Here is a 14,055-nt window from a genome sequence, read left to right as displayed (position 1 = left end):
AAAAGGTTTCCGTGACTGCCTCATTCACAGACTCGTGTAGAACTTGACAACAAGCTGTTGGAGATCCATTAATTTGAGTCAGATGTGTTGCAGTACGGAAACGTCTAAAACCTGCAGGACAGTAGCTCACGAGGACCGGAGTTGGAGATCCCTGACCTAAAGGTTCTCCACTAAGGCCTCCTAGTTTGTGTCTCTGCCTTCAAGCAACCAAGATTTGGGTACCATTAAAAACACATTTTTAATAATCAAAAATACATGGAGTCGTGATGTTTCAGTGCTCAACCTTTCTGCCATCCAAACATTGCAAATAAATGCAAGTTCGACAGCGTCCGACCTTCTTCTACTCACCTGTCTCCTTTGTCTTCCATGTTGACAGGTAATTATTCTTCCCCTTTGCAGAGGAATAAATGCTTTAGAATCAGCCTACACATATGATCCTGTGTCTTCCCTGATATGCTATTATTGGCACTTAAACTGGGAATACTGGGTTACTGTCAGGCTTGAGATTGATTATATTGTTGAGAGTTTTCGAGTTTCCATACGGATGAAGACTTTATTTCATTTTATTGACACCATAGGAGGGAAAAACAAGGTGCTCGTAGACTCAGCCTGCACGTGCATGCAAATATCCTGACCCAGTGGGGTAAAGCTGGGCAGGTGTGCAGGGAGGAGCACGGTCAGCTGACCGTCAAAGGTGGGAAAGTCGCTCGGAGAACTCATTTGACACGATGCAAAGTTGCTCCGCGGCACGACGAGTGCTGGTTCTTGTTCCCAACATGTTGCGACGTCACAATGACAAAGGCAGTGATAATAATAGCTGAATGGGAGAGATTTCACTTTGTATAGCTGATGGTGGTGTTGATCAGTCAGATATTTGTACAATATTCTACTGCAGTACTAAAACTTTAGTTGGTGAATGTGAGGAATCTGAAAATAAAATCTGTGTCAGGCGCTAAATATCTGACAGTGAAACTCTTGTATTTCTTTCCTTTATATTTTATTTTCTAATCATGTTTTCACTACGATATATGACAGTAAACTGACAGAATGCTCATTTATAGTGCATGAGTATACCTGTATATGTGTGGATTCAACTCTTCCACATTTCATTCTCTTTCCGCAACAAATGCACAATAAATTATTTTGAAATGCATATTCACAAATCTCCCTCCCTGATTCCCCTAAAAAGCTTTTTTTTTTTTCCTCACTCATTTCCCAAGATGTTCAAATCCAATTCGAACGAAAGCAACACATAGCACACATTGAACGTATTTGTCATTTTAATGGCATTGTCAGTTAATTAAAGTCACGTCCTCCTGCTGAACACTTAATGCACGCTACATGTACTACGTTTCATCCTTAAAAGCCAATAAGCACTGGAAGCCTAGAGCATAGCATGAACAGTAGTCTGGAAGCTAGAGCATGAAAAACATCCAATACATTGAAGGCTTTTCTTTTTTTTTTTTTTTCTCCCCCCTCCCCTGAACACATACAGTACAAAACACTGACAACAAAGCAAAAAAAATCACAATTAGTAAAGCGTAGTTACTGACACTCCAGCTGGCAGCTACTGAGTATCTACGGAGTCTTATCTTTACTGCTCCGCCTACAAGTAATCTGCAGTTACATCTTATGCAGCAAGCTGGATTCTATCATTTAATCCTATTTTTTTTCTTTTTTTTGTCGGTTAAGATTTCAAATGTCAGTGTCATCAAATGAGCTGGAGACACATACACACAGAAAGATAATATATAGCTTACTCAGATGTTCTTTGTTCACAAGTACTTTACAGTTTTTTTTTTGTTGTTGTTGTTTGTTTTCGTGCCAACACTAGATCTGCGCCATGTCGGGAAGCTCCAGCTCCAGCTCCCTGAGGTACTGGCTGCAGTTGGGGTCGCCCCTCACGGTCGGGGCCGACGGGATGGGCCGGCCGGTGTGGGGGTCCACGCACCAGCACTCGCCCCTCTGACCGTGGAGAGACATCTTGCACTGCAAACACGGAGCATCGGTTGGAGCTTTTTCTACACATTTCACACTATTAGACCTCAAATATACACATCTGTGGGGCTCCTATATCTTTTTATTTTTATTTTTCAGAACAAATTATTCATGCACAAATTATTTTTCTTCTATTATCAAGCACCTTACAGTTGAAAACACACTCTCTTAAGCTCCTTATACCTGCATACTACGAGGTGGCTACACCCTCTTTCCCCCCGGAGTCACCTGTTTGAGGTTATACTGCCCCCTCTTGTCGCAGTTGGGGATATGCAGGGCGTACAGGTCTTCCAGGGGACCTCGGTTATCTCTGAAGGGCATCTTGGATATCCGCTCCAGGACCTGGTCGAGCTCCTGCTGACACTGAGTCTTCGAAAGAAAACAGCAAAACAGAACAACAATGTTCACAGGGCCCCTATGGTGGCACATGGGCGTGTTGGAGCCACCGGGTTTCGATGCCAGATGCATAAAAAAAAAAAAAAACACGCTGCTGGCCTCCAGCAAGAAACGTTTCGTACAAACTGTTCTGTGAACTTTAGAGTTTTTCCCAGTTGTTTTCTAAATCAGAAATCTGATCTTTTATGCAGCTTGCTTCTTAATAAAATCTGAAATCCTTTTTTTTTTTTTGAAATCCCCACAACAGGAAACTAGTCCAAGACACATCAACACCAAGTCGTGTTTGCATAGCAATCAGCACATTTTTGACTCACTATAAAATCTCATATAAAATGCACACACACACACTCACACACACAATAAAGCTAAAGGGCTTTCTGTTATGAGCAAATGAATCATGATTCTTTCCAGTAATGAATAATAACTCACCAGTGACCTCAGGTTTACCTCACAATCCAGCAGAGCCAAACATCTTGTTGAGACAGTTATAAAGTTTCTGGTAGAGCAATAACCTTTAAATGATTTTTTTTTTTTTTTACGGCGGATGGAAAATACCGCAATGGCTAGAAATTGTCGGTGTTCACCCGTGACTCCCGGCTGTGGGAGACGGAGCTGGTCAGGTGGATGAAGGGTCAGCGAATGTCTGTCTTTAGATTAAAGCACGGTGGCCGGTGGGAAATTTATTTGGCCGGCCCTCTGAAAATACAGCCTTTGCGAAATCCTAACATTATTTATAAGCGCGCTAGCCGTACTGCCTTCAAAGATAACACACTTTTAAATGCAAAAATGTGCAGCTGCTGCACCAGAGGGAGGCGGCACTGCGCTTGTTTTCGCATTCCTCCCTCGTCTTACAGGTCGGTTCTCCACACTGGGCAGAAAACGTGCCTCATTTTACACATTTTTGTCACCAATTGTACACTCTACTCGTCTTTACTCATAATTAAATAATAAGTTAAACACCTCCGGTCACCACATGGTCCCTCTCTCGTTTGGGGTGCAAGATTTTCAGACGTGATGTTCCCATATTGGGGGATTAGCATCAGCGCTGACTGTCAAGCAAGTATCAGACAGATGTTACCCAACATGTTCAAGACTGTTCTGTCATAAAACTTCTAAAAGCAATCAAATTTAACCTTTGACAGATCAAGAAGAACATTGATGTATAGATAATGTTTTTTTTTGCTCACAGAGATTCAAATTAAAAAGCGTGTTTGTCTCAGACTGACACTTCCAACAGCTGTAGTTTAGGTTAAATATTCAAAACTGTGAAAGAGAAATTAGAATTATTGGCTAAGTTGTGGTAACCGGTTGAGTTTTTTTTTTTTAAATCATGATTTAAATACTAAGAAATTGGTTATAAATCACAAAATTGCATTAAGATGTTGCAGCAGGATGTTCTTCTCAAGCCATTTGTGAATATATTGTGTACAGATGAAGAAAACACGACACACTTTATGTAAAATGTGAAGATACATTTGTCATGATCGCACTCACTTCAATTAAACAGAACACTAAACTCAATCACTAATGCTAATGCTTTTCCTGACATTTCAGGATCAGCGCTTGACTTACCTGCTTAGGCCGAGTGGGTTTCACCTCCTCCACCTTGTTGGTCTTCATCTTGGTCTTCATCTCCTGTCTGTGCTGGCGTACGGCGCTCTCCTTGGGTCCCAGCCAGGTCGTCTCTTTGCTGGGCTTCCGAACGGCCGTGATCTCGCTGACGCCCTGCTCGGGCTGGAGCTCCACGGTCTCACCTGGAGACAAAGAAATATGACGTGACAAGCGTTACAATAACTAATCTGAGTTTATTTGTTCTCATAGTTAATAATAATAATAAAAAAGACTGTATCTGTAATTTAACAGGAAAAGAGGATAAACTCTATATTGAACACAACCAGGATCGGACTCTAGGACTGACATATCGGTAGCTGACAGCATTTAACCTGTGCTTCATCAGGACGGCCCTCCTGCTGTCACTTTTGCGAACGAGCCGGGCTTTTTAGAAGCTCGAAGCGGCGTGAAATACACTCCATAATGGGCCGATCATTTTTCAGAGTTAGCGGTCTGGTCTGCTAAAGAGGTTTTTGGAAATGGATTGATGGACTTCTACCAGCTGCAGGGGTGAAGCTGACCCTGCAGGAAACCTACGGCTCCTTTTCTGATGGGAAAGGAAAGATGCTTCAGAAATACCTCTATTACATTAATGTATACTGTTTTAGTGCCTTTGAGAAAGTAATTATCCAACCATTTTAGTCATAAAATAAAAAAAAAGTGGTGCTGAATCTATTTTGGGGGGTTTTGTGTATCAAATTACTCATTATTTTTCGCTGGTGGAAAGAGGGTTGAGGGAATAGAGAAAAACGGAAGGAGGAATAGACTGTAAAACTTTTTTTGTGTTTTGCTGGTGAACCTCCCACTGAGTTTGGTGATTGGTTCTAATTAAAATGAGGAAGGTAGTCAGCTCATTGAGCTCACCTGGGGCCTCTCGGTTATAAAACCGAGCCAAGAGCACAAGTCTCCTCTCATCTGGCAGCCGCTCTGCATTTTGGCACGACTCAAAGCACATTTCACACATCTGTGAATATTACTGGCTTTGCTAATTTTAACTCCCCCGATTGTTTATTTCGTTACGTCCTCGTTGTCGCGTTTGACGTTTTCGCTAAAGATAAAGCCGTGGGGGGAAAAGAAAGAAGTGTCCAAACCACTGCAAAAATGCTCTGAAATGTATCAGCACAATCAGTGAGTCACCAGAATCCTTTCCTTTCTCATAGAGCGAAGGAACCACATGCAGCTCCGTTAACAAGCTTGTGGGCTGAGAAATGTTGGCCACTGCTGAACTTGAGTCACAGTCAGGTTTCCATGGTGGCTTTTTCCCTAACAATGTGATTCAATTTCATGAGCAGATGTTAAAAGTGTTGATTAATGAACACAAAAGTTGATCAGACGTTTAAAGTTTTTCCACTTTTAGCTGCAACTTTTACTCGATGATTTTGACCCGAGTTAGAAGTCATCTGATGTAATAGAAACATCTGTGTGTCGCTATTTTGAAAATGCAACTCTAATCAAGCCGTCGAGCATTTCAGCAACACGTCAACGTCATGACGGCAACAACGCAGTACAGAAGCTGAACAAAGTCAGGGGGATTCATTGTCTCTTACCAAGCCAAGATACCGAAAAAGTTCAGACCGCCAAATTCAATCGGACTCATCTTCTGGGGAGTGTTTTAGCAATTAATCGAATATTTGTATGAGGAACGTTATTCTGCAGCGACTATTTAATGGCAGATACGAGCCGTGATCAAGACTTTCCACGACAGCGGGTAGCAAAAGTAGAAACCCGCTGTAAGTTTGCCCCGTTATCCCCTACAAAGTGGTCTCTTTGTGCCAGGACACACTGATCCCGGTGCTTCTGCTGCATCTGGAACACTTTCCCAAAGTCCATTTCAGAGTACGTGCAGGTGCAAATTTGCGATTTCACCGTGGACTAAAAATTTGCACAGAGAGCAAACATCAAATTCAGTGGCCCGTCCTTCATTACCACTCATCACTAATGGCAAGAGTTGAGTCTACACCTATGACCCGGAGACCAAACAGTGGAAGATTACACTTAAAAGGTGCACTTAAACGGCAGGAAAGAGGATGCTCATTGTTTTCTTTTATAGGGTTGTGCACTGCAAGACTTAAACTTAAGTTCTCCTGTAACGTCTTGAGGTGCCAGAGGGAGAACATTTGCCATAAATAACCTAATCTGTGGGGATTGTGCAAATGGGTGCCCACTCAGTACATTGAGAAAATGCTTTTTTGACCACACCAACACCATCGGCTCTTTCTGACTTCTACATCTTCCCCAAAATTAAATTTTAAACGTTAAACGGATGCCCTTTTCTCTGCCTTCACCCTGAGTCGACTGGGATAGGCTCCAGCCACCCCGCGACCCTAGTGAGGCTTAAGTGGTGTATAGATAATGGATGGATGGATGGATGGATGGATGGATGGATGCCCTTCTGACACAGCAGTCAAGATCTATCACATGTTACAGATGGTGTTGTGATAAACAGGATCTCCAGAGAGCCTTCTACTTGTGGCAAAAGCACTGGGAGCAGGGCATCGCTGCATAAGTACTTCGAAGGGGAGTCTCCCATCTTCTTGATCACATTTCCTACACCAATATCCACAGAACCATCCCTCTAATATGGTTAGGACTCTCTTCACCAATGCTGTTCAAGCCCTCTTACAACAAAAGTTCACAATAACTGAGCAGCTCACCGTTTCCTGAATGTCACTTGTGTTAAAACAGGAAGAACAGGGGCTAACTCCATCGATGATTCATCAAGAAGCTGGATGGATTTCACTTTCTTTCCATTTATAAGTCTTTGTAATCCCTCCGAGCGATTTTGATTTACTTTAACCATCTCTTCTCTCTTTCGAGTCTTCTCAAACATCAACCTAAAAACAAAAACCTTCTGACAGATGGAGCAAATATAACGAGAGGCCATCAGGTCCAGCCCGTCTTGTTGTTTCTGACAGCAGAGCATACTTTGGGGATGAGGGTTGACAGGAAGGGAGTGGAAGAGGAGTGTCTATCTAAACTAACTGATTTTAGGTTAAAAAAAAAGTTGCTTGGTGCAATATCTTGCATCCTAGCTCAGTCTAGCTGCGGCGAATAACAGTTGAAAACTAAAAATATACGAAACAGATCAGCGTGTCGTTTTGCTGACTCTTTGCAGAAAATCATGTATTTTACCTTCACTTGACACCTGAACAAAAGAAGGGAAATAAGCAAAGGGAGCAGAGAAGGTCAAATAGTCAGCCATGAAGTGAATAGTTCACAGTTATGCAGGCCAAGCTGTAACGTGCAGACTTGTGGAAAGAGATTTGCAGGGCTGGGAATGTGTGTTTTAGTGGTGGCGGACTGAAGAGGCATTCTCTGCACCCTGCAAGAGGTAAATTTGACATCCGGTTGTAGAATATGATCACAAAAGGCCTAAGAAAGAACAGGAGAAAGGAAATTCCAAACGAAGCAATAACAAGGTGCTGGCGCCTTTTGCCATCAGATAGATCTGGTGTTGTTGGACTTTCGGCTCCCCCTACGAAGCTCCACTGTGCTCTCTCAGACTTTTCTTTGAAGACCGAGTTTCTTTGCAAAAAACGAGGCAAAAGTCAACTGAAATCAGGTGTGCGTGCATGCACAAGTGGCGCAGATAAACACACAACGCACTCAGAAATATTGGCGGCTGGGGTGTCTTTTGTTTTGCTGCCTTACATAATCCCCACAGTATCCAAGTGCAATACCATCATCCCCTCTCTTGTGAGGAAACCTGAGATGTTCGCTCAAACACAAAGTCCGGGCGCACATAGACACACACACACATGAATGCACAATGTACAACGGCGATCTCCCTCTTGAATGTACACGCACACACAAACACAGAGGGTCAGGACCCCACTTTTAGGGGGCACTAGGCCTCTGCAGTACAAGCCGCTCCACAGCAGTGGGCTGGGGATCAGCAGTATCAACACAGCAGCAGGCCTACTGTCCAGTCTACTGCTTGAATTAATCCTCACACAATAGCCGGAGAGGCTTTCTTTCTATATCTGATCCATGTCGAATTCCCAGATGGCACGGAGGCCAGAAGTGTCATGTCTGATTGTCCAGATTCTGGTCAACTGAGCAAATGGCAGACTTGGCCATGTCATGGAGAATGGAAAGGCTGAAAAAGGAAAGATCCGAGCGCATTCACTCGCCATCATATTTCAGTAGATACAAATGGAGCCTTGGAAACAGTCCTGATGGTGCAAAATCTGCCCACAGGTAGGCCATATGCACTTAAAAAACGGCAAAAGAGTATTTGCTGAAGTTTAAATGGGGTATTTTTTTTTAAAAGAAATCCTCCTAAAAAAAACTGCTTATACATCTATCTGAGGTGAAATGCAATTTGATTCAATGGACATCCACGAAGCTAAGACAACCAATCATACTCTAAATGTGCACACAAGCGTGAAGGAAAAATAAAAAGGAAAAAGGAAGCACCCACCTGACACTGCACAAGAGGGAACAACATTCAACCCCCCCAAAAAACGAGCTACGTCTTTAAATTTCAGAATGTGAAGATCCCTTAAAAAGTAGGTCGTCTCTCAATTCACCTCCCAAGGCAGCTCTGAGGTGAGAAATACTGTAGGTCATGTGCCAGTTAAGAAGTTGATGAAAGGCACTGTGTAGATTTACTGCAGTCCATAATCCATTACAAGGCCTAGTGGGACTGTATTCTAGAAACACAAACTCAGCAGAGTGCAGATATGTTTACCTTCCAGGCTTTTTGGCCCGAAACAGCCATCTAAAAGCAGGCTTTGCACAGGCTCTGGCACGCATGTACACACCGCGGCATCCAACACCAGGCATCTCACTCACTACCGGCACCGCTGGGTGAACTCTGGGGCGATTGGACAGGACCTACAGGAACTGAGGCAAGCTGGAACACGTTGAACTTGTAGAGCATCACATGCAGCTACCGCTGACAATCATTCTAAGCAGCTGAGGAAAAGATATGAGGGACGTGAGGCTGCAAAATCTAATGGATCTGGGTTACATTTTACATTGTAGAAAACCTTTTACTTCCAATGCCAACTTTTTGGGAACAAATCTTGTTTTTTAATTGATGATCAAGTTTTTAACAGTTACCTATACATGACTATCTTTCAACTTAAGTCACAATTAAAAAGTTTAATTCCATGGTCTGCAGTTCCTCGAATGACCACTTGAGAATAGCTCCAAAAGCGAGTCAATCCCCATAGATCCACATGTTAAAATGCCCAGCTTTCCATCAGCAATAAATGTGTTTACAGCCTGATATAAAAGACTGTTTTACACACATACATGCAGGTCAGTGAATTCACGCCAATGATGCCAATCTATTTCCACTGGAAAGAAAAGAAAAACACTGCTTGTTGGGCGACGTGAATCTTTTTTTTTTTTTTTTTAAAGATCAGCTTTGCACATATTATACTGGAAACAAAATGCAGTTATTTTGTTTACTAGACCTCAAGGATACACTCAATCTATTTTGGTCAGCAACACCGATTGTAAACATTACTTTTGTTTCGATTATAATAAAACTCAACAGGGCGTCGCTGAATTTAAACCTCCAGCATTACGTTGAAAGAGGGCTTTCATTATAAGCTTTCTAACCAATATATTCAGCATAAAATATGGCGCCCTGTTTCCATGTGAACGTGGTAGAGGCCTGCTATTACACACTGGAGGATTTTTGTGAAATTGTGAGGAAACAGTAGCTTATTACTTCTTTACTTGGTCTTTACCAAATGTTGTGGGAAATATCTGGACCTTTGGCTGCAAATGCTTCTCTATTTCCATCTGTTAGTTGTTAACTGTGTCTCCTGGTTGTTGCTGAGCAGGTAGTGGACAATGGTATTTGTAAGTTGTTTTTTTTTTTCTCAAAACAGCTGCTTGCTGTGGCTGGACAGCTACACAATGAGCTGCAACTCACCACAAAGCTCTGCAAAGGCCAAGACAGCTGTAGATTTGGGCTGGAATTCTCTATAGGGTCACTGCTATGAGCCATTTCACATTGCAATATTGATAATTTGTTATAATAACGATATCCTTTATCAACAGTTGTTTGAGGGTGAGTCAATAAAAGTTTGTCCCAGTCGTATTGGTTGATCATACTAGCATTCAGTATGTCATAGATATGTTGCTATTGGCAAACATGTTGTCCAGTTTACACCGATATGAAAACTTTTCTTTTTTCCACAACATAATCCAGGAATAGACGCTTGCGGTAATTAACAAATTGGTGTCTTCATGGTAAGCTATTTACTAGTTTCCGTCCGTCTATTTTCTTCCCCTTAGCTGGAGTCAGATAACGGTGGTTTCAGGCTCAGAAGGTCATCTCTTCCCAGCAATGCTTTCCAGCTTCCTCCTGGGGGATCCCAAGGTGTTTCCAGGTCAGATGAGATATGTAATCCCTCAAAGGAGTTCTGGGTCTACCCCGGGGTCTCCTCCCACTTGGGTGTGCTTGAAAAACCTCAAAAGGAAGTTATCCTGATTAGATGTCCAAAGCAACTTGCTCCTTTCGATGGGAAAGAGAAGCAACTCTACTTTGAGCCCCACCACCCTACACAGAAACTCATTTCAGCCACGAGTATCCGTGATCTTATTCTTTCGGTCAGTACCCAGGGCTCAGGAACGTAGCTGAGGGTTGGAACGTAGGCCAACTCAAATCAAGCGTTTTGCCCAACGGCTCAGCTCCGTCTTCACCACAACAGACCGGCACAACACTGCACCAATCCGTTTGTCCTTCTCACAATCCATTTTCCTGTCACTCGTAAACAAGATCCAGAGATGCTTAAACTCATTCTCTTAGGGCAGTGACTCACCCCAAACTCAGAGGGAGCATTTCACTGGTTTCCAGTAAAGAACCACGGCCTCAGACTTGGAGGTGCCAACTCTCATCCCTGCCCCTTCATACTAAGCTGCAAACCACCCCATTACATGCTGATGAAACAGAACCGCATCATCTGCAAAAAAAAACAACAAGCAACTCTGAGGTTTCCTAACCCGAACACCATCCTCACTCCGGCTGTGCCTTGAGATCCTGTCCATGAATATCACAAAGAGGATCGGAGACCAGGGGCATCCCTGGTCCAACACTCACCTGAAATGTGTTTGACACTGTGTTCAGAATATGAACGCAGGTCTGAATTTGGTTGTGCAAGGACTGGATGGCTCTTAGCACCGCCTCAAGTACCCCGTACTTCTGCAGTACCCTTCATAGGGTTTCCTGGGGAACACGGTTGTAAGTATTTTCCACGGCCAGAAAACACATGAGGAATAGATGGTCAAACTCCCATGACCAACTTCTTGGCATGGGCCCCAAAAATCCAATATTAGTGGGGCTCTACAACATACAGCAGCCTACATTAAGACTTTTACTCAAGCCCAATGGCAGATAGAGCATGGAAGTCTCTGGAGAACCTCTAAAGAACCAATCACCTCGACTTACACCTCCCTTACCTCCAAAGAAAAACTAATCAATTGGACTTCTCACTTTCGGAAATCTAAGTTTTACAGACTGATATTCAAACATACATGTCCAGGGACTAAGCTTGTCACTGCATTTGGCCGTTGAAATTTTCTTTTTTCCATTTTTGTTATTTCTCTACTATCAAAGCAAGTTCGGTAACTGTCTGCCTCACCCCATCCCACCCCCCCAGTGTCAGTAGCATTTCAGACAATGTTTATGTTGTCTTAAACCACCCTTGACCAAAGTGGAGGGTGGGAAGTTATTCTGGATCTCAATAGGCACGAGGAGATTCTTGGCAGAGATAGGCGCAAAGTTGATGCCTTGGGGGGAGATGGCACAAACACCCGTTTTTAGAGAAGCCCGGGCAGGGGGGTGGATTATCTCGGAGCTATTTCAGTCCTGCGGGCTCTGTCTGGACGCCCCCGCAGGTACACAGGAATGCCCCTTGTTAGCTAACAATGTTATTTCAGCGACCAGATGGCACTGGAGTTTTTTCCCCCCTTTTCTTTCCACCTCATTTTCCTTCTCCTTTTATCCTTACTTTTATTTTTCCTTCCTCATTGTCAACATGTAAAGCAGACTCTTGGCAAAATTAACACGGGAAGAGGGTTGTTTTGAGGATTAATAACCATAACTAACAGTCTATCACGATAAAAATCTGGGCATCATTGCATTTGCTTCACTTTTTGCAATCCATGTAAAGAAAGAACCTGGGCTCCGTTTGGGCTTTTTTCTTTTTTAATCAACTTGTTCTCTTTCGAGGTCATACATGGTATGAGTCCAGTCAAAACAACTAAACGCCCATCCAATCTGATTAAAGGAACCTTTATTTGGGTCCAGGTTTCTGTGGGAACGGAATATCAAGTGATATTGTGCATAAACAGAGCGGGTAGTGGGAAACTTGTGGGTGTTAAGTTTGAAATAGGGAGACATTTCAGCCCACAATCAAAGAAATGCAGAATTTTGATAGTTCTGAAACTGGAAAAAAAAAAGGAATACTTGCTGATGTGTTATCCATTTTAAATCGTTAAAATTACACATTTAATCTGATCATTATTTACTGGACTATGCAATTTATATAACCGCGAGTATCTCCTTTCTTATTTTCACCACATCATAGCTGATTTTTGCTTCAAGATTCAAGACCCTCCTATTAATCTTCACGATCGGGTGCCAACAGTTATCTCTGGCTCATTGTTGTCAAATTTCTTATTGAATCCATCCCGGGACACTCGAAACTCCACAGAAACCTCCAGATATTAGGTTGCTTGTATTCCAAAGCACTTGTGCAAAGAAATGCAATTACGTATTGAATTATAGATTGAAACCAACACCGGAATGAACTCAATATGTTACTCTCCTCTATTTAGCCTGAACACATCAGGATGGTTTTAGCAGCAAAAGTGTAAATATTGTCTTTATTGATTTATTGTAAGATATGGACATCATTTTAAATACATTATGGCACAGAACCAAATCAAAACTTCGCCTCAAGGGACGAGCCTGTAAATGCTGATATGGATTTATAACGATTGCATGTATGAAAACACATTAAACTCTCACTCTCATCAATGCAGGTCGTGTACAGAGAGATGATAAAGGTGGAAAATCAGAGCATGTGTAAGATTTAAATTAGATCTTATGCAACGTAGCCACTTAAGCCAGCTCATTTTCACTGTGTTTCGGCTCCCTTTGAATTATACACATTTGTTGAAAAGCCCCTAAATTGAAATGGTGCAAACAGCACGAACCATAAAAATATGAATATAACAAAGCAGAAATAGTTCCTCACAGAAAAAATCATAGATTCTTACCTCTATGTTGTTTTAAGGGCAACTGTTTTTTTGGAAAAAGGTGGTGGACATTAAGGGGGTTAACAAAATGCACTTTTATACTTTGCTATTTTTAGTTTTTAGTTTACATGAATGGATTGATCCGCTCGTCTGTGTGATCCAGGGCATAAATTGACACATAACATCCCAGGTTGTTTGCTGAAATCAGACTATCACAGCTTAAGATGAAGCTTCATGTACAGTAACTTTAACACCATATCATCAGTCATATAATGCTGAAGTTACAGCCAGTGATCTTTGATACGCTGCACAAAACAGGAATGCAATAATCTTATAAGCACAATGCAGAACATTGGATTTTTGCAGATAATGGCACAAGTTTGCCAGATATCTGTTGCGATACATATTTTTCCACCTAATTGCAAAGAGCATCAAGCATACTGTCGTGTAATTAACATATTACGGGCCGGCAAGTGAAGACATAATGTATGATGCTTTTGGAATGTTTCAACTATTCAAACACGTTTGAAAACAAAATAAAACGTCCTCAGTTTACATGTGAATCATGTCATTTATGGTTTTTCTTTGTGGCATTTTCCAATTAAACTATAAACTTTTAGCCTGACAGGCGTCTTCTGCCGGAGCCGATTCTTTTTTTATTTGTCCTCTGAACCCCAAGTAGTTGTGTTTTTTGCTCCCGTCACATTTTTACCCACTGCGTTCTCATTTTTCAAAGTCCTGCATCTCTATGGAAAGCTAAAAGTCAAGAGAACTCATAAAACTGTATGAAAAAGTTGGATTTCTTTGATTATATATTTTTCAAAA

General features: G+C 42.1%; 1 protein-coding gene across 1 annotated transcript in view; it reads right to left on the bottom strand.

The window, feature by feature from the left end:
• Nucleotides 1–1,262: 1,262 nt before the first annotated feature.
• igfbp2a (insulin-like growth factor binding protein 2a) overlaps nt 1,263–14,055 on the bottom strand; it is a 16,841-nt gene continuing 4,048 nt past the window's right edge. Inside the window, exons 2-4 of the mRNA XM_008301271.1 lie at nt 3,967–4,148; nt 2,227–2,367; nt 1,263–1,989 (exon numbers count right to left, since the gene is read on the bottom strand). Coding sequence (XP_008299493.1) covers nt 1,831–1,989; nt 2,227–2,367; nt 3,967–4,148 — 482 coding nt within the window. The 3' untranslated portion in view covers nt 1,263–1,830. The remainder of the gene's footprint in view (nt 1,990–2,226; nt 2,368–3,966; nt 4,149–14,055) is intronic.

The sequence above is a fragment of the Stegastes partitus genome, unplaced genomic scaffold (assembly GCF_000690725.1).
Source record: "Stegastes partitus isolate 25-593 unplaced genomic scaffold, Stegastes_partitus-1.0.2 Scaffold1652, whole genome shotgun sequence".
NCBI classification, from domain to species: domain Eukaryota; kingdom Metazoa; phylum Chordata; class Actinopteri; family Pomacentridae; genus Stegastes; species Stegastes partitus.
The sequence above is the reverse complement of the archived record's forward strand: the minus strand, read 5'-3'. Positions and strand labels throughout refer to the sequence as shown.